At 41.2% G+C, this 16,544-nt stretch overlaps 1 protein-coding gene across 1 annotated transcript in view; it reads right to left on the reverse strand.

The window, feature by feature from the left end:
- Positions 1-16,544, reverse strand: part of NEK11 (NIMA related kinase 11) — a 99,442-nt gene that overhangs the window by 64,073 nt on the left and 18,825 nt on the right. The window contains exons 3-4 of the mRNA XM_063124386.1: positions 4,433-4,598; positions 2,485-2,603 (exon numbers count right to left, since the gene is read on the reverse strand). Of these exons, the coding sequence (XP_062980456.1) occupies positions 2,485-2,603; positions 4,433-4,598 (285 nt within the window). The remainder of the gene's footprint in view (positions 1-2,484; positions 2,604-4,432; positions 4,599-16,544) is intronic.

Here is a 16,544-nt window from a genome sequence, read left to right on the forward strand (position 1 = left end):
AATCAGGGGTGGGATCAAGGCAGAATTTGGTAGATATGAGGTAGAATGAGTGCAGAACGTCGTGAGTTCTGGGCTCAGCCTGGAAGAATCTGCAATTTACTTGGCTTCTCAGATGCTGGTATTGATCACTTGACTGCACACAATGCAGTAAAATACCAACTGAATGGAAACTCTACTGCCTGAGACTATCAACTTCTGCAGGCCTGTTGATGCCCAGTGATCTAATGCCAATGGATGCATATGAGCATGGCATGTCTACTTTGAGAACGTGTTCTTAACCTTCCAAACTCCTTTCAAGCACTCTCAGCGCTTCCTGGCCTGCCACCAACCTGCACCTCCCACCCCCCACCAGCCCCATGCATATATATAATCCATGCTTAAGAATCTACAAATTAGTCCTTGGTTCCTTCTAACTTGCAACTGGCATCAAGATTCAGAGGACGGAAATTCTATTTGCTAGGATAATATGGGAGTCATTTCTTCAGCACTGTGCATTTGTGCTAAATAAATAAATGCTCCTCTGAGGCAAGCTGGCAACTGAAGCAGAATAACATTGATTGCTGTGGAAAGGTCTGTTGCAATGAAAATATATTAAGCTGCCCAGAGTGAGAAGTGAGGTGAGCGTCTCTTAAATGAAGGGAGGAGGCAAACCGCAAACTGTGCACGGTTCTCAGTAACACGGTTACATCAAAACCAGGTTGAACTGGGGTGAGGGGAATGCATGCATAAAAGGAGAGGACACAAACAGCCCTACTCTGGATATCTAGATTCCAGTTAATTTGTCGTTCTCAACCACAGTTCTCCTGGTCTGAGCCCCTTTCTTAGCCCTTTATTTTGCTTTGGAAAATGTTTTTAAGTTGTTCACAGTTTATAATTGCCCATCCACTGGGAAATATAGTGTCAGGGGACAATGCATTCTTCATCATGCTTGGCTGACCAGAATGGCCATGCGTTCCTTTTACAAAGTACAGTCCTCTATTTGAAGGTTTGCCAGAGGACTGTCCTCTGTTTTGAAAGTGTCTTCTGTTTGAAAGCCTGTCCAGTCCAAGACCAGTTTAAAGATAAAGAACTATTAGAAGGAAGAGCTGGACCCTGAAATTGCCCACCCACCGTACCTGGATAACAGGCTGAACAAAGCACATTGACCAGATGGTCACAGTCTTCCACGTGGCAGTAAGATGTACTGTATTTCTACTCAAACCATAATAATTATTTCTAAATGTGCATGTGGCAACATAAAACAACACATGGCAACTTTATGCAAATTGGTGGCCTTTTTCTTTTGGTGATGCATTTCCTCTTTCTTGGAGATACATGTGGCAACCCTAGAGTAGTTGCCTCACTGGCTACTTGTAGGGCTCAAGCCATTTCAAACTGTATTGGTAATAGCCTTTGCACATTTTCTCCAATACCATCACGCACCAAGAAATCTAAGAGCTAAAATGTACATATTAATAATTAAAGATACACAAGATTAAAAATTGATGGTGCAATAAGAGAAATGAATATCTAAAAACAACATTGTCGAGTCGGTAACATGTGATGGGGATAGTACTAATAAATAGTGGTAGCCTCTGAAACTATATTTAAAAAGGTTTCTTGAAACTCATTGCTTTCTTCACTAAAGAATTAGGCCAGTTTTTGTAAGAAACCTATTCGTTCATTTTACCAAAATATGTTTTTTTCAAATAATCCTTGGGGATTTAAAGCTTCTTGCCCTCGTATGCAAGACTGGCAGGAATAGTTAAAATTCCTCATATGATCCCTGGACATCCCAAAACTTTAGAGTTGGGCGTGCCTGACCAAAGGTTTGCAGCTAACACAAAAATGGTGGAGCAGGGTGGGAAATGTCTCAATGACTCAAAAGTAATGCCCATTGCTTTTCCGGTAATCAAACCAAAACAACCAGGCCAGACAGCTTTTGTTATTTTTTGGTTTGTTGGAAACTTCTATTTGAAACTGCATTTTTACATAGCTCTGAAAGAACTGATATTCTGGAACACTTGTTATATCCAGCAAAGCATGGTTCTTTAGAAATCAAAAACATGATAGACTGTATAAGCCTCATTTATATTTGCACAACCTAATATCAATCTTGTACTCTAAAATGATGAGAGTTTTTTTCCATTTGAAAAATGGGATTAATTTATACTAATTTATATTATTTAATTAATATTGTTACTGGGATCTTAGGAAAGGAACTAAACATGTACTGCCTGCATCCAATGTCTCATTATCATCTTTTCCAAAATAATAGTACTTTATGTAGGATTTAAAAGGCCAAACTTTGGAACATACATTCTTGTTCCAAATGGGGGCAGTCCCATTCATCACATATTAACTGTCCTAATCAAGGTGGCTGAACAGAAATCTGTATCAAAGAAAAGTAAAAATTATTCACTTTTAATTTTCACTTTAATATTAGCAACCAAGCAGTGAAAAATTAACTCAGGTTTGCAACCATATCAAATCAAATTACTGTACCTTTCATGCATGTAGTTGACTCCAAGTAACAACTGTATAAACCATTCTACTATTTGGCTTTCAGGAAATACCTTGCCAGCTCCTTTATATTCTTGAATTTTAAAGTCGAGGTCTCGACCCTGAAATACAGGAGCAAATTTATATTCTGACAGAAGCTTTAAATCTTAACTCCATTAAAGTTAATGAGGGGGGGAAACCCTATTGATTTGAAGAGAATCAAGATTTCTCCATTTATCTTTGTCAGCAAATGCTAGTACATATTTATATAATGGTTTTAACACCATGGATACTCTATATAATTCAAAATACTATGGGTTTGATCCACAGTATTTCCTGCATGCAATACATAATGTCGTTGTCCTGCAGCAGCCATCCCACACCTTCCCCCTGTTTTCCCCCTGTGATTTTTCTGTACGTGGAAAATGCTGTATTATTTGCAGCCATGCAATGGATCCACCATCACCTCTTGCCCGTATACTGCTTTCACCGCACTACGACATGCTTTGTGTAGGCGGGTGCTGGGCAGTGCGGAGTTGATGTCACCTAGTGACAATGATCAGGTGGGAGTGTCACCCTCCTGCATCCCCCCCTTATCCTCCAGACCTTTTGCCATTCCACTCCTGGGAACAATACTGGGAACTTCAGAAGTCCAGTGTACTGCCATTTCACTAGCACAGCATGGCAGAGACCACTGCTGCTCAGAATGCCCACATTGTTGCAACCTTTTCCCAGTGTATAGAAATACAATATATAAATAAATAATAAATACTCAAATGAGAAAAGTGTTACTGCTTGCTTTTACAGGGATAATACTGCCTTGCACATGAGGCCCGGAAGAAAGGAGAGCAAACATCTGAAGTTGCGAACGTGCTGTAGATTGTATATAGAATTGGCCGAGGTAGGGATCAGAGGCAGCGGAAGTGAAAAGGGGAGGCAAGGAAGTTGAAAATGAAAAATACATGCTGGGGGGCGGGGCTATCTCAGAGGGGATGGACAGTGGCCATACAAAGCAGTTGACATCAGATAACATCCTGCCAGGCTCTACCCACCATCATAAATGGCAGGTAGCGTTATACAGTAAAAAGAAAAACTGGCTGTGTAAAGAACCAACATAAATCCCACAAAGAATCCGGAAGCAGAACCCCCAGCAAGCTGAGTGATAAAAAGCCTGATGTAGTGAAGCCCTTAGTTTGTTGAATTTAAGAGTCCAATCCTAATTCCCTCAGCTGTCTATCTGAGCAAGGTTAGGATGGGGTAGAAGTGCCCCTGTAGAAGAGCTTTGCCAGTGTTTGTGTGTGTGGGAGTGTACCTCAGTTACAGCCACAGAAAACTCTGAAGGCATAAAATTACCAGTGGTGGGCCCTGAAATGGGATGTTCCAGGGGCAGGGCACAGGCATCCCTTATTCCTATGAGGCCCTAGGACAAGGCTATGCTCCTGCAGCTTTAACTGTTGTGATGAAGAGGGAATTTCAACAGGTGCTGCATGCATACAAATGACACCTGCTGAAATTCCCTTTTCTATACAGCTGTTAAAGTTACAGGAGCCCTGTCCTCCTTTCCATATGGAATTGGCCTTCTGTGTCTTGACTTCATGCAGTTCGGGTGTGAGAAACTCTTCTCATGAGCTCCTAGGCATGCAGGAACTATCTTCCTCAAAATATACAGGCATTGTCATACAGACTTATTCTGTATAATTCTGGGTTCAGCTAAAATACAGAACCAGGACAGCCAGGAAATACCATATGGACACACCTATTTCTTTTGTGCATAGTCTCTTTCAATCAGGTCCCTTCGTAAGCACTTGCTGGAATTCTGTCACAAACCTCACTGCTAGACACTATTGCAAATGAATAATAAGAGTTCTGATACAATATGCTTTTTTTCTTAAAGGCTTTTTTAAAAGAACATTCATTCAGCAGCTCCTGAAAAAGAACACAGAGGACTCACCTCGCAGTATTCAGTGATGATGCAAAAACTCTCCCCTTCTACAAAGCTGGTATAAAACTTGACGATGGCTGGATGATCTAGCTTGGACAACAGCTGTGCTTCTACATTTGCTTCAACTGTTTCATTGGGCTTGAGGTCCCCCACAGAGATCTCTTTCAAAACTTTCCTGTTGATAAAAGGTAAAGCATAATGTGAGTTGCTTCCATGCTAGCCCTTTCCTCTGGAATTCTTTGTTCACTCACTACTGTCAGAGAATTCTGTGGATTCTAAAACATTTCAGTGTTTTCCGTGTTGTCGTCTTTCCATGCCTTTTCAGACCTGAGTTGCGGTATTTTTTTTTAGCAGCAGAATGCAATTGCAGAGCCAACCTGTCCAGTATGGACAAGTCAAGTGCTACTGAAGCTTTTCAGGGCTCTTGCTTTTGTTTACTGTGATTGGGTGATTAGTGAAAATAGCCTCTTAATTGCCCTTTAAAGATCCTCTCTTAATTGCTCAGTGTTTATATTCCCATGGGAAAAACAAAACTTCCTATCCATTTTTCCTTTTTAATAGCAACACTCTTCCTGACTGTTAGAGCAGTACGACAATGGAATCAGTTACCTAGGGAGCTATGGGCTCTCCCACACTAGAGGCTTCAAGAGGCAGCTGTTGGGGGGGGGGATCTACACTACTGCTTTAAAGCGCTTTATAACAGTTTTGACAACTGTTGGGGCCCAGGACACACTGCATATACAGGTTTCAAAATGTTTTCAAAGCGCTTTAAAGCGCTTTAAAAGCAGTAGTGTAGATCCCCCCCGGACAACCATCTGTCAGGGATGCTTTATGGTGGATTCCTGCATTGAGCAGGGGGTTGGACTTGATGGCCTTGTAGGTCCCTTCCAACTCTGCTATTCTATGACTCTATGATTAGGGTGAATAGAACAGTATCTTTCAAGTCCATGTTACTTTTCATATGTTCAGTTGTAAATCCATTCTATTCCATTTCCACATTAATCCACAATGTTTTTAAAAATATGCATGCCGCTTTGAATTTAATACATATTTTCTGTAAAAAAATGCATTACTAAATGCATCTTATTTTAAGAATATGCATTTAAAACATATTTTGATATTTAATTTTGAGCTGAGAGCTGCACTATGAAATTTGGAGATGTGCGAAATCCAAAAGATAACTACTTTTTGATATGCACATTAGTCTGGAGGTATGAATCAGGTACAATCATACTGGAATTCCAAAACATTGAATTCTTCAGGCTCCCCTACTTCAGATAGCCCAGACTCCAGCAACAGAAAGAGACTGTCTTCTTATCCAGGCCCTAAGCCAAAGAAAGGGCACTCTGATCCTCATGAAACCCTTCCTTTGGCTCAGGACCTTGTCTCTAGGCATCAAAGCATTAGGAGAGGCAAGATGGAAAAAGCCTCTCTCTGGGCAGATATCCTCATTGCTGTCCTCACTGAAGAATTTAGTGCTAAAGGCAACACAACAGCCTTCGCACTGCAATAGTGAATATTAGTCACTTGTGAGCCCCCACAAGCTTTTATAACTAAACTAATAAATTATTAGTTTGCTGAGCTCCTCACCACTGGTGCTTTGAGCAGGAGAAATCCTGACTTAAGACATAATTATGAATATTTTTCTCTGTGTGTTTCTATTCCTCATAGACCTGGGCCACAATCTGGAGAGATACTTTAGAAATGCCTAAGGGCATCCAGTGTACCTTCTGACTTTTTTTCCTTTTTGAACATCAAACTCCCATGATGTGTCAAAAGCTGCTTTTGAAATTGCCCCAAGTTTCCAAAGTGCTTTGGCATAGAGCTTGGAGGCTACTATATTTTGAAGAACACCACAATGGACACACAGAGCTATTCGTGGAGTTATTCCAATTATGGACTTGGTATACCAATGGTTCAGGGAAGCATGGCACTATAAGTCTGTCTTTGAGGTGTTTCACATTACCGAGCATACAACAATTTGCCACAAAGTGTTTACTCAACAGGGAGTAGCAAGCAAGCCCAGTTTCATGACAAGTGAATCCACATGGCATATATTTGCAGACATATATTTATTGCATTCACACTACATTTATTTATTAAATTTATACACCGCTTTCCACATAAGCATCAAAACATGAACATAAACTACATAATATGAACATGCAATACAACGGCATCAAAACAACAATAAATATAACAAACAACACAATTCAAAATTAATCAGAAAACTGCACACCCTACTGTGTGCTACAAACCATAGCTGTCTGGGTCACACTTCAGGGAAAACCCATGCAAAGAGATGAGTTTTAAAAAGACGTCTAAATGTCAGAACTGTGGGGGCTTATTTAATGTCAATTGGTAAAGTGTTCCAGATGCAAAATCTGCATTTTTTAGGAATACACCTTCAAATATATTGTGGCAGAACCTTTTAGAAATTGCATGAAAGCAGAGTGAGTTGAAGGAAAGCATTGCTATGAAGATAGGACCTTGTGATACTCATTATCGAATTCTAAAATAAATTCATTTATTTATTCATAAAAACTATTAATATATTTTTTAAAATAATGGAAAAAGAGATAAAGAATCAGCCAAGTTTCTCTAAAGTGGAAATTTAATAAAGACATGTATGCTACGTGTGTTAAATAGTAAATTTTATCAGGCAATTTAATATGGCAGACACCATAAAGCATAATCCTGGTTTATATCAGAGCTTACTGAGTATACGGATACTACACTGAGTATATGGATACTTTGATTTATTCAACAGGCTTTGAATAAATCAAAAGGTAAATTTCAGCTTAAATAGTTGGATAGTCAACTGCTGTTCACAATAATAAAAATCCCAGCAAAAGTAGGAAAAACCATCTGTTTGAGAAAATAAACAAAATAAATCTTCATAAATTATTTCCTCACAAACATCACACATCAGTTACCCGGTAATGGTGTATGATTTTTTATTTATTTTTTGGTACATAAAACTCGCCTAAGACTCATCTGGAAATCTCATAATAATACATGGAATCTGCTTGTCTACATCTCCACAGACTTGCTCAATGCTATTAAAATAGGTAATATCTACAGCAATCTTCTCATCTTTGACTTGACACCATGACATTATTTCTTCCTGCTCACAGATCATGTCACTAAACTGTCAAACAGAATGAGTCTTCTTTAAATATCACTTAATACAAGATCTTTATGCACCGAAAGGCAGCAATAAAAACCTGACACGTCAAGACAGCTTGTCACCTAATTCACTCAGTGATTTGGATGCTGCCACCACCTGTCAAACAATATGACAAAAGTTTATCTTATTAAAATTCTGTCACTGGATAGCAAATCAAGAACCTGTACACGTATAAATTAGACACTGGTTTGCTACTACACAATGGTACCTCAATACCAACCTGCAGCTCATATGACTATTAACTGAAGAAACTTTTGCAATAGTATCAGAATTGTTACTTATATATGCAGTATAAATTGAGATAATTAAAAAAATGTTTTAAAAACACACAGAAAATTATACTCTCTCCAAAGAAGCTTTCCCCTTTTCCTTCTAAAACATATGTTAGGAAAATTAGCACTGCTATTAGAATGCCAGAAAAGAATAGGCAAGACTATTTCTGAAATTTACCCAGATTTTGTATTAAATATTACATCATCCAAGAGAGCATTGAATTGGCTCCAGCTTTTCACAGTGAAAAATTCTGCTGAAAGCTATGGACAAATCATTTATGACAATATATATTAGCCACAATTACATGCAGAGGAGATGAAAGACAGGACTGGTTCACACATTTATGAACAGCACTTGATTTTTATACACTATACTTGATGATTTGTAGCAGAATGTGAGAATAATGTTCACATTTTCTTAAGCACCGTGGAGTTACCCACATTTCTATTGCCTTACATATGTCTGCATGAGTGTGTCTAGAGAGTATAGAAAGTTGGACAGTGGGTGTGGCTGGTGATGCTGTGGAAAGGTGGGGAGGAGTATATATATGGGGGAGCCGAGTGGGTCTGAGGGTGTTCGGTTGGTGGTTGGGTTTGGAGGGTAGATGTGTTTAGCTGTGTGATTTCTTTTCAGGAGTTGTGTGAGGAGTAAATGAAAATAAGATCATAAGGACTAAAGATTGTTATTATTAGATTTGTTACTACCAGTACTCTTAAGAATAGGCAGGATTTGAATAGAATTTGAAGGAACTAAGAACTGTAACCAACAATAAACATTTTCTTTATTTTGCTACCATAAAACCACGTGTCAGTTTGGCTGTGTCTCCTGCTCTATTGGTTCATAAATAAACACTTTACACTCAACCTTCAGCCTGCTATATTCACAGAAAAGCCTTTTCCAAATCTCCTTACCTTTTCCCTCTGCTATAAGGGAAAGGTTATACTTTTTACCCCTTCCTCAGGTATTTAAGTGGTGGTGCTTAGCCTGAGGGAGGTGTGCATGTCAAAGCCTTGTGTGTGAGGTGGTGGCATCGCAACCACACTTTTCAGTTGAGCTTGAGTCAATATGAAAATATTATCTGTGGTGTTAATTCTTTAATGGATCATTTCCAAAGAACATAAAACAAATCCAACTGGATCAGATCGGAAGTCCATCTCATCTAGCATCTTGTTTACCAAACCGGCCAGCTAGATGTTTCTGAGAACCACAGAAGAACTTCATGGTATTTGAAAGCATATTGCCTTCTAAAAATGGAAGTTCCATTTAGCTATCACAGCCAGTAGCTGCTGAAAGGTCTATCTTCCATGCATGTGTATTTGTATCACCAAAACACCAAATAAAGATCAATTTTAATCAAGAACTGCAATTTCTTTTATTGGGGACAGGTATCTTTACAAGATCAGTCCTTGCTAATTGGAGCTACACAAGGGCAACTGCATGATGCCAGAAAGGAATTTCCTGGGCAGGATCTACACTACTGCTTATAACGGTTTATAAGGGTTATGACAACTGTTCAGGCCGAGGACACATTACATATACCGTTTTCATACCGTTTTAAAAGTGTTATATCCAACTTGGTGTAGATCGGGCCCTGGTGGACAAACACAACTTGGTCAGTCAACACAACATTTTGAAGAGCAGTCACTTGGGTAACTGAGGAGCTATTCGTCATTTGGCAAGGAACAAATGCTTGCATATTTTATGGTTCCATGTTGCTTGCTTGTTTACTTATTTTTTTGCTTTCAGGCATTTCTACTCCATCTTCCTATTAGAGAAACTGCATGCTGCAGTAAGCTTCTGCATAGTCCATAATTTTGCAGGACTAAACTGGGCAGCACCTGTCAGGTTAAGTATAAAATATAAGTCATGAAGCAATGAAGACCTACAGAATATATGATTGACACTAAACTGTCCAACATTGACAGCAACTTTGGTTTTTGAAAGCAAGCTGGATTATTTTCAGCAGATATAAAGAAAGGGTTGGTGTTATCTGTCCCAAAAGTATGCATTGACAAAAACATTTTTGGCCAAGGGAGAAGAGGTAGACTGATAAATGCATATACTACAGCACTGATAAGGCATGGTCCACGATTGCGCAGAGAGTTCTACTTGCAATAAAGCAAATGTGAGTAGAACTCCTTTTCAGACCTTGCTGATTCAAGGCCTGACCGAAGTGGGTGGGGCCAGCACACCTGGAGACATAAGAGGTGGAGCCAGTGTGCACAGCCCTGAGCTTCTACCCACTTTAAGCCCTCATGTGTTGAGGAAAATGCCTGAACAGGGCACAACTTACACAAGCATTAGCTATGGCATAATGGCCATCTGGAATCCTAATACCATAATGCTTCTTTAGTGATGGTTTCTATTTTTAACTTTTACCAGTCCCCATATTTTCCCAAGTAACAAAAAGTAAGATATCCTTAGGCATGCTTAGTAAAATATACTAAGTAAAATATACTTAGCAGCTTCCAACATCATCTCTCTCACTTGGATATATTTGTAATCAAAGTCTGAATAAAAACTAAAGCATTTATACTTTAACTAAATCAATTATACATAATGGGTTGGAAATAATGTAATAAAAATCAGAGATCAAACTGATATTAGAAAATAGAAGTGTGTGGAATGCTGCAAGAGGATGCTCCCTTAAGATAAATGCCAGCTGTCCTATACAAGAGGCACATTGCATCTGCCCCTGCCTCAGGCTTAGAAGGCTATGCTGAGCATATACTAATGTTCCAGGGAGAGACAATGAATGCCAAGTTATATTGCTCTGCAGCAAACTCTGCCAATAAGGTCCCTAGGCTTAGAGGGTCCTTCATCCACGGAATTGCCCAGGGCTGCTGCCTTGGTTCATTTGTCTGCTTTATTCAAATGGAAGATACAGTATTTTTTAAAAAGAACGGTGGCCGTGAGGGCTATAGGAAAAATGACAAAATTCATATTAGTGAATTTAGTTAGGCTAACCAAAAGGTCACATTTTGGTGACTGTTGTTTAATAAAGGTATTACACTAATATGGATTTTGGAATTAGTGGTGGGTTTTTTTTAAGACACAAGTGAATTATTTATGCAACAAAATAACTGAAGGACTTAAAACTGAGGGATGAGGAGAGGAAGCACGGCCATTCCACCAGCCCTGCTGAAAAACCTAATCCCCTTCCCTCCCATTCCTTTTCCCCCTTGTGTATCATACCTTTTTAGATTGCATGTCTTCAGGCAGGGATTGCCTTGTTTTATTAATTATATGTAAGCCACTCCAGGAGCCATGTTTGCTAAGGAGCCAGAAAAAACACTTTGAATAAACAACTAATAAAAATCTCACTGCCTTATGCAGCAGTCGTATGTATCACCAACCTCTAAGTATTATGCAGGCAAGCTAACATACAGTCACAGCTTACTGCAAGGGTGCCCAAACATAAAGCTATACAGAAGACGATAACCTGGCCCTAAGCTGTTTAGGGCTTTATAAGCCAGCAGTACCACCTTTAAGATGTCTCGGTAGCTAAACTGCAGCCAGTGCAGCTTTCAGCACAGGAGTTATATGTAGATGGTAAAAAGCTCCACTGAGCAATCTAGCCACCACATTCTGCACTAGTTACAGTTTCCAAACCATTCTCAAGGGCAGCAGCATATAAAGTACATTACAAACTTAAGGTTACCAATGCACAGATCCCTGTGGCCAGGCTAGCCCTGGCCAGGAATGGACGTAGTTGTCATACCAGCCTAAACTGGTAGTAGGTACTCTTTGCCACTGAGGCCACTTGGGCCTCAAGTACAAAGATAAATCCAAAAGCACCCCCAGACTAAATACCTGTTCCTGTAGTGGGAGTGCAATCCTATCCATGATAGGTAAATTACCAACTCCAGGACCCAGGAACTACCCACCCACAGAGTCTCCATTTTACAAGGATTCAGTTTCAGTTTGCTGGCTCTCATCCAGCCACCACTTCATACCAGCACAGATCCAGGCTACAGCTGACTCAGATGTAACAGAGAAATAGAGCTGGGTGTCATCTGCATATTGATGATACCTTGCCCCAAATGCTATAATGACCACACCAAGTGGCTTCATATAGACATTAAAAAGCATTGGGGACAGAATTCTGCCCTATGGCATCTCACAGCACAACGCCAGGAGACCAAGACACAATCCCCCAATGTCACTCTCTGTAATCGACCCCAAAATGTAGGAACGGGTTCTCTACAAAACGGTGCCCACCAATTCAACTTCATGGAGCCAGTCCAGGAGAACACCATGGTCAATGCTCTCTAATAATAATAATAATCTGGGAGATCAAAGAGAAGCTAGCAGTGACTGAACAAGAAAGAGATCATGAGGTTGTGGTGGGCAGCTTGATGAAATTGTAGACCCAGCGTGCTGCTACTGTGAAAAAGGCAAATTCCATGTTAGGTATAATTAGAAAAGGAATTGAAAATAAAGCTGCACTGCCCTTAGACAAATCTAAGGAATACTGTATAGAGTCCTAGTTATGGCACCTAAAAAAAGATATTGCAGAGTTGGGAAAAGTGCAGAAAAGGGCAACTAAAATGAACAGCTCACCCACATCTGGGACTGTTTAGCTTAGAAAAGAGGCATCTAAGGGGAGACATGATAGAGGAGTACAAAATTATGCATGGGGCAGAGAAAGCAGATAGGGAGACAGTTTTCTCCCACCCACCTGATTGGAGGAAGCTTCAGGACCAATAAAAGGAAGTACTTCTTCACACAATTCCATAGTTAAACTACAGAATTCTCTACCACAAGATGTAGTGATGGCCACTAATTTGGATGGGGGGATTGGACTAATTCCTGGAGGATAAGGCTATCAGTGGCTACTAGTCCTGGTGGCTACATGCTGCCTCCAATATCAGAAGAAGCATCTCAGTGTAAACCAGTTGCTGAAGAACATGGGCAGGAGGGTGCTAGTCTGATTCAGCATGGTTCTTTTTATGTTCTAGAAACAACAGGGTCACACTCCCCCTGTTCCGTTGCCGATAAAGGTCATCCATCAGGATGAACAAAGCTGATTCCATCCCAAAAGCAGGCCTGAAGTCATGTCCTCCAAAAGCCTCTGCAACTGTGCCGTCACCACTATCACAAGCATCTTGCCCCAAATGGGGGTATTCATAACCAAGCGGTAGTTATCACAGACCTCTGGGTCGAGGGAGGGCTTTTTCAGGAATGATACCACAATCGCCTCTTTAAAGTTGGCTAGCGCCACTCCCTGAATCCACTTGGTCAGACCTCCCCAGCTAGATCTAATAAGACACAAAGGGCAAGAACGAAGTGGGCATGTTGTCGACTGCATCAATGCAAGTGTCTTATTCATGACAGCTATATGCTCCCTCCAAGTTCAGAAACAATATGCCACTGAATACCAGTTGCTGGAGAACAACAAATACCAGTTGCTGGGGAAGAGGGTTACGGCCTTTATGCCCTGCTTTCAGGTTTCCCAGAGGCATGTGGCCGGCTAGGCTAAGAAAAGGGATCATGGGGTAAATGGGCCATTGGCATGCCAGCCTTCCCCAACCTGATCCACCCCACCCCCCAATATTTTGCACTACAATTCTCATCATGCTCAACCATTGGTCATGCTGGCATTTGTATCTGGAGGACGCTACGCTGGGTAAGGCTGCTGTTTGCTCTCTGAGAGAGACAAAGGAAATGTTACATTTTGATATAACACCTTTTATGTGAGACCACACACATAATGTTGCAATTTTAAACATTTTTTAAAAATATACTGCTTTTTTCTTGCGCAGGTAGACTAGTGGACAAGGATTTATGCTAATATTGAGAGAGCTGGCAACAGTGACACATTATTTGGCACTGTTCTAATATTCAAAGTGTAGAATGTTGCGGAAATAATAAATTAACTGCCAAGTCAAATGTAAATTTGCTACATGATTGCCAATCAATATGTAGGAACAGAAAGTCCATTTAAAAATGGATTGCAATTGGCCTTGCTTGGGTAAGGAGATTAATCATCAGAGGGTGTCTGGGGGCATATGCTGTAAATTTAAAAGACTGATGCATTAACAAAGAAGGAGTAGGTTGGGATGGGGGGGGGAAGCAGTGACATAAATGATGAATTCCGCTTATTATGGGAAGGACTACTTCATTCAAAAGAAAACAGATTTATGGGGATTAATATGGGAGAGGTGGGTAGAAATCAAATATTTTTGTTTTGATTAAGCAACCTTGATGATTGCATGCTGCAGTTTCATTATGTTACACAAACAGAGAGATTCGGTCCCTGAGTTAAGCTTGTTGGACAGATAAGATCACTATTAAATCCCCTTGGCCAGTGGAACCCAATAAGCTGGTGTAGTGAATTCACACTGACATTGCAGTACCATTGCATAGGCAAGACGCTACGACTCGTGAATCCCTTACATTGATGGAACACTGCCGGCATGAGGAGGAGGGGGAACTGGGAAGATTTGGGGGCACTGCAGGGGAGGACTCGATGTTTACACCCCAACTAACACCCATGAAAAGCCCTGCACTCTCACCTCTACCCACCATGCTGGAGCATAGGATGCCAACAAGTACGACAGCACAAAGAGTATATAAGGGCACAGGAACACAGTTTGCAAATCAAGATGTGTGGCACAAGGCTTCACTGCTGGAGGTATCATATCAAGAGAAATGTACATATACGAAAGAACTTTGGTGACAGGGAAATTTTATTTATTTGTTGTTTATAACCCACACCCAAGTGACCACTTTGGGATCAGCACGTAAGTGATCCCAGGGTGGTTTATGATAACATTAAAAAAACCCCAAAATAAAATAAAATAACCTATCATGTAATATTAGTGAAACAGCAGCATAAAACAGCAGATAAATGGTATATAAATAAAACACAGATGATAAAAAGATTTGAAAAGCCTGGGAGGTCTTTCCCAGAATGCCATCAGTGCAGGCACCAGGTGAGCCTCCCTGGAAAGAACATTCCAAAGACATGGCCCCACTCCTGAAAAGGCCCGATCTCATCGCCCCTCGCTTCACTTCTGAAGGCCAGGATATTTGGAGGAAAGCCTAACACGAGGATCTCATTGATTGGGCAGACTGGTATGGGGAATGGCCATCCAAAAGATTTAGTGAAAGGGAGTAAAAATATGCCAAACACCCAAGAGGCAAGGAGAACAAAATAAAGGAAGATTGATAAACTTGTAGGGGCTGTCTTCATGGCACAGAGTTGGCGCTGCCTTCCCCAAAAAACCCACGGATTCACTTACCCAGGGTAGCGTTGGGTAATCCCCATGCCAAGGAGGGAGTGCAGGGTTTCCGACAGTCATGCGGATGCTGCAGCCACTCCCTCCACCCTCTTCATGGTTTCCGGCAACCAATTGCTGGTCGCCTTCTGTTAGGACCACCCTCTGGATGGGCCACAGTGTGAGGTCAGGCAGCGGAAGACCCAAGGTGAACTCGCTCCCACCTAAAAGCTCAGGGTAAGTCCCCAACTTTTTTTCTGTGCAGCTCTGCAGAAAAGCCCCACAGTGGCTACGAACCTGCGGCTGAGTCATATAACTGACCCAGCGCAGATTCTCAGCCACCGTGGGGCTTTGGGCATATATAGACAGCCTTGTAGTCTCGGAACCTTAGACGTATTTTTCCTGAGGATACTATCAACACTCACCCATCAGGTATCCCAATCCCAATGGTAAAAGAGAGGCTGCAAGAACAAGACACCCAGACACAGGCAGGAAAAAGAGGTACCTACGAGGCACGGGGGGAACCATGTGTTTACGTATGACTGAGGAACCTACTCCATTCCACCCATCTAAGCATCCCAGTGTGTGACGAGCACTCAAGATACCCACAGGCAAAACGTGTCTCCCCTTCTCCCTGGAATATGAAGGAAGTGTTTTGGCTGAACCACTTTTCCTTGCTCAACAGGTAGTAGTGCATCCCACAATGAGATCACAAGTAAGCATCCCACTAGCATTCAGAAGGCAACACGGAGCCAGTCTCTTTTGTGGGGTGGGGTTAGGGGAGAGACATCAAACACTCCACTCCATCTATTGGGAGGGCTAGCCAAATACTTTGGACTCATCCTTTCTTGCAGGATCCAAGTCAGGAGACCTTGCTGAGTGGTATGTGTGGATGAAGGGGGGTCCACAAAAATTAGGCAGGGGGAACCTTCCATGAGAGGAGCCCTAACACCAAAATGGTCACCAGGGGCATTTACAAAATTATTCAACTACTATGAATTATCATTCAATGGACAGGTTCACACAATTTGGGAACAAAAATAAGTCACTGTAGCTTATTTTCCTGCTGCGCATGTGGAGTTCACACACTGCATCATTACTATAATTAATTACCCTCGCTGGGCGCAGTTTGTCATGTCATCCAAACCCAGCGAGGGTGCATGGTGGGGGTGGGTTACTAATCACCCCACAACCCTAGAATGGGTTGTGGGCTGGTTTGTAACCCACCTGCCACACACCCTCACCAAATTCAGACAACAAGACAAACCATGTCCAGCAAAGTAATTATGGTAATGACGCTGTGCACAACTGGCACACACGGGGCGGGAAAATAAGCTTTGATGGCAAACCTAGTGATACATGCGAACCCAGTGCCTTCTGCAAGATAGTATCAATGTAAATAATAATAATCCAATGTATAATAGCCAGTTCCTTT

This window comes from Elgaria multicarinata, chromosome 1, assembly GCF_023053635.1.
Source record: "Elgaria multicarinata webbii isolate HBS135686 ecotype San Diego chromosome 1, rElgMul1.1.pri, whole genome shotgun sequence".
Taxonomy (NCBI): domain Eukaryota; kingdom Metazoa; phylum Chordata; class Lepidosauria; order Squamata; family Anguidae; genus Elgaria; species Elgaria multicarinata.